The sequence below is a fragment of the Anas platyrhynchos genome, chromosome 2 (genome assembly GCF_047663525.1).
Source record: "Anas platyrhynchos isolate ZD024472 breed Pekin duck chromosome 2, IASCAAS_PekinDuck_T2T, whole genome shotgun sequence".
In the NCBI taxonomy this organism is placed as follows: Eukaryota; Metazoa; Chordata; class Aves; order Anseriformes; family Anatidae; genus Anas; species Anas platyrhynchos.
This window is the reverse complement of record NC_092588.1, coordinates 33044012-33052358: the sequence shown is the minus strand read 5'-3', so window position 1 is coordinate 33052358 and position 8347 is coordinate 33044012. Positions and strand designations below refer to the sequence as shown.

The 8347-nt window shown below is 39.6% G+C and overlaps 1 protein-coding gene across 1 annotated transcript; it reads left to right on the top strand.

Annotated features, from left to right (window-relative positions):
- Positions 1-15: 15 nt before the first annotated feature.
- Positions 16-4460, top strand: TMEM70 (transmembrane protein 70). The gene is made up of 3 exons (XM_027452361.3): positions 16-284; positions 598-709; positions 1661-4460. The coding sequence occupies exons 1-3, from the start codon at positions 156-158 to the stop codon at positions 2107-2109; spliced, it is 690 nt and encodes a 229-aa protein (XP_027308162.1). The 5' UTR covers positions 16-155; the 3' UTR covers positions 2110-4460.
- The last annotated feature ends 3887 nt before the right edge of the window (positions 4461-8347 follow it).

The following is an 8347-nucleotide window of genomic DNA, read 5'->3' as shown; positions in this document are numbered from 1 at the left end:
CGCGGCGGCGCGCAAGGCACGCTGGGGGATGTAGTTTCCCGGGGGGGCCGGGGGGCGGCCGCCATGTTAGGAGCGGGCCGGCTTTGCGCTGTGTCCTCCGCGGGTGCCGGGCGGTGCCGGCCTGCTGTGGGGGGCTGAACGCAGGGCCCGCCGCCATGCTGCTGCTCCGAGCCGCCGCCTGCTGCCGCAGGGCAGCCTCCGGCCCCGCCTGGCTGCGGGGGGCCGCCGCGCACCGAGGGCTGCCCGCTGCCTGCCGCCGCCGGGACAGCGCGGGGGGGTGGCAGGTAGGGGAGGGGAGGGGAGGGGGTGGGGGGGAGGTCGTGCAGCGGGGCTTGGAGGGTTACGGGTTTGGGAGGCCTCCACAAAGCAAGTGTAACGTTTGTACATCGCTGTGTCGATATCCAGCGCTGCTTTGGAATAACTAGTTGGGATATAGTGAAAATAGCCAATCGATACGTTATTTGGAATTTCTGCGTGCCTCGTGGCCTATACCCTGACTGTAATTCCTCGTTCAGGATGCCCTGGGGGTGGCTTCAGGACAAGGAGAAACCTTTGTGAAGTGGATTGGTACTGATGCTGCTTGCTCTCCTCTTCCAGGTTACGTCTTTTCAAGCGCTGGCTGTTCGCAGCCTCAGCACATCCGCCCCTGCTGACCACCCGGAGCATGGAAGATTACTTTATAAAGGAAACTTGGCAAAGGCGGTGTTAGGTATGTCACTTGAAGAGATTTACTCTTTCTTTAAATAACTTTAAAATTCAACGTTATAAAACTGAATGTTCTTCTTTCCATCTCTGCTAAAACCCAATTTTTGAGTACATCAAAAAAAAATATCTTGTTGTGTTGCTTTATTTTATGCTTCTGTACAGTGTAATGATTAATGTTAACAATTTTTCTATATTCTAATTAGTTTTAGGTCTGCAGGGAGTTATAATGGTACAGTGCAACTCCGTAATCCTTCAGCCTGCGTCTTTTTCTCTTGCAGCCTGTGGAGTGCATTTCTCAACCCAGGAGCAAACAGAGACCTGATATTTGCGTTCTGTATGCTTCTGAATGTTACTGAAATGCCTATGAAGTAGGCACAAGGACTGGGGGTGACGCACAGCAATGGTTATGGTCTTCTAAGCTGTATGCAAAGATGGCTGTGGAGTACTTGTATTATTATTATTATTATTATGTGGAGTACTAGTATTGATTAACCTAGATTTTTCAGCTTTCAACATAGTGGGGGGACCAATCAAACTTTTCTCTGTAAAGCCCACTGAATGTCTGCTTTGACTGTTGGGAAAGGGAGAAATGCCTGGCCATATCTGTGGTGATTACTCCTGCTTGTGAAGTGAAAACTTCATACTTGTGCCTAATTGCATAATCAAAGAATCACAGAATTTCTGAGTTCATCGTAGAAATGGAGCCAGCTGCTAGCTTTGATAAACCCAGTGTGAATGTATATACGAACCATAACAGTAGAAGGAAGAGAGTACTGAGTTTCCTGGTTCTTTGTAATGGCTTTTTGTATTGGAGAGTTTTTTTTAAAAAGTAGATTTTCAATAACTTTATTTATTCATGTAATGACATAAATTTATAGTAGCAGACCACGTGCAATTATAGAGATGATTTTACTTCTAAGTATTAACCTTGGTTTTCTCTTCTTGTTTTATGTAGGTGTGAGGTTTTTCTCTTACTCCACCAGCATATTCAACCTGTTCATGGTGCCCTACATCATGCTCAAAACTGGCATTGGATTTGATAGCCTGCTTATACAAGCTGCATTTTATGGGTTGATAGGGTTTTTTACATTTGTAACACCAGTCACTTTGCATATCCTTACAAAAGGCTATGTGATTCGACTCTATTATAAGGAGGAAATGGACACCTATACAGCTATTACGTACAATGCAATCTTGACAGAGAAAGTGACTGTCTTCCAGCAGAAAGATGTGAAGATTCCAGACATCACCAAGATGTTTACAACGTTTTATGCTAAAACTAAATCAATGCTTGTTAATCCGCTGCTTTTCCAGAATCCTGAGGATTTTAACCGTCTCATGGGCTATGACAAATCCTTATATTTTGATTTTGAGGAGGAAAAGGAAAACAGTGAAAGTAAATAACTTGAAGATCAGGAATATCACTTATTACATGAATTGTTACTTATTACCCGGTTATGGTGCAGAGCTATATATGTAAAAGCATGTTGTGTTCTGTTATATTTTCTTAAGTATCAGATAACATTTGAGTTCCCCAAATGTGTTTTGGAATGTACTGAAAAAAAAAAGGTTCTAAATAATGTGCAGTCTTTCTTCAAAGTTAATGACACAAAACATACTAAAAATGCTTATGTCTGTCTTCTGCTTGCTATTCTTGATTTAGTTTCTATTATTAACTATCCAGGAGAACGGTAAAATGCATGGGCTGTGCTGCAAACTCACAATCTCTTGTAAAATTCAGATTAAAAAAAATGATCAGCATTCATTACCTGTCAAGTAAATTACATTTAATGCGAAAAGAGAGGGCTTTTTTTTTTCTTTCCTTTTTTCTTTTTTTTTTTTTTTTTTTCCTCCTGATGCTGCTCTTCATACCCTGAGAGTGGTATTGGCTTTTACTTAGCCAGGAAGAGTCTTCAGAAAGCAGACAGGTATTGTTATTAGTTCCTGCTAGAGGTCTGGGGGCCTCTGGAGAAGTTAGAAAGAACAGCTGAGTCACAACAAGGTATAGTCACAGGTACTAAATGGTGTGTTAAGATAGAGTCCCATTCCCAAGGAACTCTGCTCCCAGATATGGAAAACAAGTAGCCTGTCTTTTGTGTGTGTACTTGGGGGAGCATGTTAGCATAAGAACTGTGCTGTCAAAATCCTGTTAAAGCATACTGTATTTGGACCAACTTAAAATGCTAGCAGTTAATGGTTAAAATGGACTCTTTCACCATTTTTAAAAGTTGGGGATGCAAAAGGAAATCTCTGATAGAATACTGTTTAGAGCTTGTGCCTTAAAAAGTATACTTCTTGATTTCTGGCTCTGCAAAGAAAGACATCTTTAATTCAAGTAAAGAGCATTAGATTTTTTCATGTGACTGGATTGCTTAAATTAGTCCTGCACTCTGCATATGTGAAAATTGGATTTAAATGTTTTTAATCCAAGGAGAAGTTTGTTACACAAACTGACAAGTACTTGTATAAAAAAAATAATAATGAGAGTCCTAAATATTTGCAGACTTAAAAAATTGCTGAATCAAACAAGAATACATACAGAATTCAAATTGATCCTTTCCTATTAGGAATTTACTTTGTAAATCTGATGCTTGCTACTAATTCCTGATTAGTCATCCTGATCCTGTGAATAAAGAAAAAATAATTAACTACTTTCACAGATGTTTCCGAAGTTGTAGCCAAGGAAAATTATGTACTGAAAAGTCTAAATGTATTCTAAAACTATTACTCCAATTTCTTCTTGTAGGTTGACACTGTAGATCATTTTAAAAATCTGTGTTTTTAAAAATCATTTTTACTGTTGAAACCACTCTTGATATAGTTGCTAATTAAAAAGCAAATCAGTCCATTGAGTTATTTCTGAGGCACGTTTGTGTTGGAACAGTTTTCATTTGAAACGCCTGATCTAACCCCGTTATTATCACTTGGTAGGTAAGTGGTAATACACAAAAATTCATTGAATGCGTCATACTGAAGACAGGAGGCCAGTAACAAGCAATTTTGATCACGTGGTTGTAGTACTCGTCTTTAGTAAAGTGATGTTTTATACCTAATTAAAAAAATTGTCCATTCTTTCTATGTCTCTGCTCATTCTCATCTTTTTGTGCTAAATGATGATATTCATCATCTTTAAATGCCAAATAGAGAGGGAACAGGAGGAAACTCTTAAGTAATATCAAAATCCTCAGCCTTTTCTTCTGATTAGTAAGAATTTTCACTGTTAGAATTTGATACCTTGCTGAGTCAGATTTAAGCAGCAATAATAAGAATTTTCCATCCCAGTGGATGAGTTTCTCAAAAAAAGTAGAGGCAGTAAACATCATTTTTTTCTACCTGTTTGTCTCCTGACAGTGAAATGCAAGTTCAGTGAGTAAGTGGCTTTTGAAACCTAGATTATTTTAAATAAATAAATAAATGCCCAGGTTTTTACCAGCAGGTAGGTGACAATTCTGGCCACGATGCAGTCTCAGATGAATATTTCATACTTCCAAATGTGCACCTTGAAAATAGTGGTAATTCCATATCTTTCTTTTAAAAGTACTTTTATATTAAATGCAATCTTACTAAAATTTGGAAAGAGTTTTTGCTTTCTAGCACTGGGAAAGGTCAAATTTCCTAGAGATGCACGGTATTCCACTGGGTCTACAATTTATTTGCTGCTAACTTGGCAAACTGTGAATTCAGGAAACAAACTGTAAATCTGCAAATCGTATTTCTTTTTATGGTCACCAAATAAATGTGCCTTTGACCTGTTAGCATTTGCCTGTCCTTGTGTATAATTCCAGGATTCTCAGACTTGGCTGTTTTTGCAATTTTTACTTGCAGTGTGTACTTGAACATAGGTAACTGGTTTAGGTCCCTTGTGGAACTTGCTGAGACCAGAAAAGACTACTACTCAAGCAACAGTAGCTCATTCTTCACATTAGCAACAAAATGAAAAAATGAAATGCAATCCAAAAATACTTTTTGATGCATTTCTATTTTACTTTGGGTACTGAATAGCCTGTCTTAATGCAGGTATTTCAGTTTAGATTGCTGTTACTCTCCACTTGCAGAAGTGATCCTTATACCGAACTACGCAATCTCAAGGTCCTGAAGTTCAGATGCATTCCATAGTGCACTGAATGCATTTCCCAGTGGGAAACTGAGATTTTTGATGTCCTCCTAAGCTAAGAAATGTGCATAAAGCAAAACAGGCCATCCTGCTGCTAACAAATTCTGCAAGAGAATTGATTATATTGTGTTTCAGTAAACTGAGATTGCTTTTAAGTCATTCCTAGTGCCAAATTATGTTTTTATTTTATCTTTATATATATATATATTATTTTTTAAGTATCAGCTCCATATTCTTCACAGTTCTATTAATTTTGTGAACTACTGTTTTCTTATTTTTCTTCAGTTTTATATATTTGGTGAAAAGCAGTTCTAATTGCAAAGGTTTTCCTACCTGTTAATGTTTTCATCCCTGGTAATTACTAGTGTTTTTTTCTGGTGCAGGTATCTCGTGTACAACATGGAAGAAAAGTAATTTGGAAAACCTGGTGCTTACACACGTGGGTAGAGATTGTAGAAGCCTGGTCTTCTAAAATAGATGCTCTACAAGCTGTCATATTTGCAAAGCTACACCTACCTTGAAAGTTGCCAGCTCTTGCAACCTTTCAGTGCTAACCCATCACTTGTTACTAGCAGCTGGGTCTCACATCTTACTCAAGCTAGTACTAGGTTTTCTCAATCTGGTGTGAAGAGCAGGAACATATGAAATGACTCAAGCCTTCTTCCTAGACACTCACTTCCTATCCGCTTCCAGCCTTAAGAGCTTCCACAGAAGGTCATAGATGACTGCTGTTTTCCCTGGGAAAGTACAGATTTTTCTTTAGAGTCTCTGACTACACAGTGTTCTCTTGCCGGCATTCCTTTCCTTTTTTTTTCTCAAGTTTTTGATTTAGTCAAAAATACTACTCATTAGTATCTATTTGTTCGTAGTTATAAAGTACAACACTCCCCGTCTTTTATTTTTATTTTATTTTATTTTTTTTTTTTTTGGTAAATTAAGCTATCCCGCAGCCTTCAGCTTTTTCTTGCATGTGTAAAATATTCTAATCAGAAAATTATCCCCTTCTGATACTACAAAGAGAAACCTTTAAAGCTCTGAGGTAGTTCACACTCTTAACCATGCTCCCTAAGATTAAAAGGCAAATAGTTTCACTGGAGCATGCTTCAATACAAACCAAAGTCATTGCATGGGCAAAGATGAAGAAAAGCTGCGTAGCCTTTTTGCACTGTACTGTGAGAGCCTAATTAAGGTGATGGAAATTTAAAGTAATTGTGCAGTAAAAATTAAGGGCACACGATTTATTACAACTTAATTAAAACTTAATAGGTGGAAACTCGATAAACTGTTGTAATTTTGTTGCCCTAAAGTTCCATGGTTATACTACAAATATCTTCATGACCCCATGTACAGCATAGCCTGCAACAATTCAGCCTCGCTAAGAAATGGGACAAGTGAGCCAGCTAAGAGTTGGATCCATGGTAATAAGATTATACCACAGCTACACAGGCCTCAGCGAGCAGCTCAAAATAAGCTCAAATGAGCAGCTATTTTAAGCAGAGAACAAGAGCAAACAGCCAGAAAACATGTCCAGCTGTCTCCATTTCTGGAATACCAGGGTAGATAGTGTTGCTGTGGTATGCTTTCTGTCTATCAGCCGCAGGTAGGACACACCACTTTCATCCCCCTTTACCCTCTGCTTTCTCTTCTTCCTGCCAAGTTAATTGTTTAACGTATACTTTAGAGTGTAACTACAAGTTTTGATCCTAAACTTGGCTTAGAGAGAATAAACTTTAAGCCTACTGGCAACAGGCAAAGAGTTATTTCCAACATAAATGTTTCTACAGTGTAACGCCTAGTCTCTGTTTGCTTCACTTTTAACAGCCTTTGATGGCTTAAAGTGATATATTCAAATCAAACACTAAGCCAAAGTGCATACAGCATTTTAAAATATATATTTAGAATAATGCACATCGCTCCTTTTCTTTCTTTCCACAACTATTTTCATGCTTACTCAAAAGATAGAAATAGCAGTGGTGCACTGTTTTGGGATCGGTCTCTCCTTGGCACTCTGAAGTACTCCATCAGGTGCATGTGGAGGACCTGAATCCTCTCGTTGTTTCTAATCTAACTGGTCATGACTTTCTATTTTCACTGCAATCATTGTCAAAGATGGGATGAGAGGATTTGTAAAGAGAAATTTACCCATGAATTGCTACAATTTTCTGCTTTTCATGTTGATTGCCAAGTGGGTTTTTGTTTTGTGAATAACCACCTTCTGCCTTACACCTTACACATAGTCCCTATATACTGGAGTGTCTTCAGAAGCAATCCTAAATACATGATCAGAAGCAGTAATAATGTCATATTCCAGCTGCCCAGAGATTTTACTTCAAAATATTCTACTTAATCTACTTTGCAGATGACATGGAAGCTGGGGGGTGGCTGACTCACCAGAGTGCCCTGCTGCCATCCAGAGGGACCTTGACAGTCTGGAGAAATGGGCTGACAGGGACCTCATGTTCAACAAGAAGTGCACAGTCCTGCACCCAGGGAAGGACAACTCCAAGCATCAGTATATGCAGGGAGCTACCCAGCTTGAAAGCAGCTTGAAAGAGAAGGCCCTGGAGGTCCTGGTGGACACAAAGTTGAACAGCATGTCCTTGCCACACAGACATTCTAGTAGTATTCTTGGCTGCATTTGGCAAAAGTATTGCCAGCAGGTCAAAAGAGGTGATCCTCCCCCTCTGCTCAGTGTTGGTGAGGCTGCAACTGTAGTGCTGTGTCCAGTTCTGGGCTCCCCAGCACAAGAGAGACATGAAGCTACTGGAGAGAAGCCAGCAGAGAGCCACTGAAAGTATCAAGGGACTGGAGCACCTCTCCTGTGAGGAGAGGCTGAGATAAAGCTAGGACTGTTCAGCTCGGAGAAGAGAAGGCCCAGGGGCAATCTTATCAATGTCTATAAATATTTGAAGGGAGAGTGCAGAGAGGACAGATCCAGGCTCTTTTCAGTGGTGCCCAGTGCCAGGATGAAAGGCAGGAACACCAGAAGTTTCCTCTGAACACCAGGAAGCACTTCTTTACTGTGTGGGTGATGGAGCACTGACATGGGTTGCCCAGAAAGGCTGAGGAGTTTCCCTCCTTGGAGATCTTCAAAAGCCAGCTGAACATGGTCCTGGGCAACCTGCTCTGGGTGGCCCTGCTTGAGCAGAGGGGGTAGACTAGATGGCCTCCTGAGGTCCCTTCCAGCCTCAGCCATGCTGTGATTCGGTGAAAAACTGTTACAAATGGTCCTGTGAGGAAAATCAGAAGAAATTTCCCCTTTCTTTATTGAGTAAATGTGTTTGACATCTTAAAAGAATTTTCCAACAAGATGAGGTTTTGGGAACAATCTTGGTACATGCCAAGAACTAAGACATAGCATTTAATTCTCTCTGACTAACACATTGGAACAGAGTGCTTTCCTCTGCTGCTCTGAAATACTGTTTATTTTATTTTATTTTATTTTATTTTATTTTATTTTATTTTATTTTATTTTATTTTATTTTATTTTATTTTATTTTGTTTTGTTTTGTTTCGTTTTGTTTCGTT

Excerpts from the sequence above, each read along its gene's own strand:
- TMEM70 (XM_027452361.3), top strand. The coding sequence starts at position 156 with ATGCTGCTGCTCCGAGCCGCCGCCTGCTGCCGCAGGGCAGCCTCCGGC. Across the intron at positions 285-597 it reads ACAGCGCGGGGGGGTGGCAG|GTTACGTCTTTTCAAGCGCT; the intron begins GTAGGGGAGGGG and ends CTCCTCTTCCAG. Across the intron at positions 710-1,660 it reads CTTGGCAAAGGCGGTGTTAG|GTGTGAGGTTTTTCTCTTAC; the intron begins GTATGTCACTTG and ends TGTTTTATGTAG.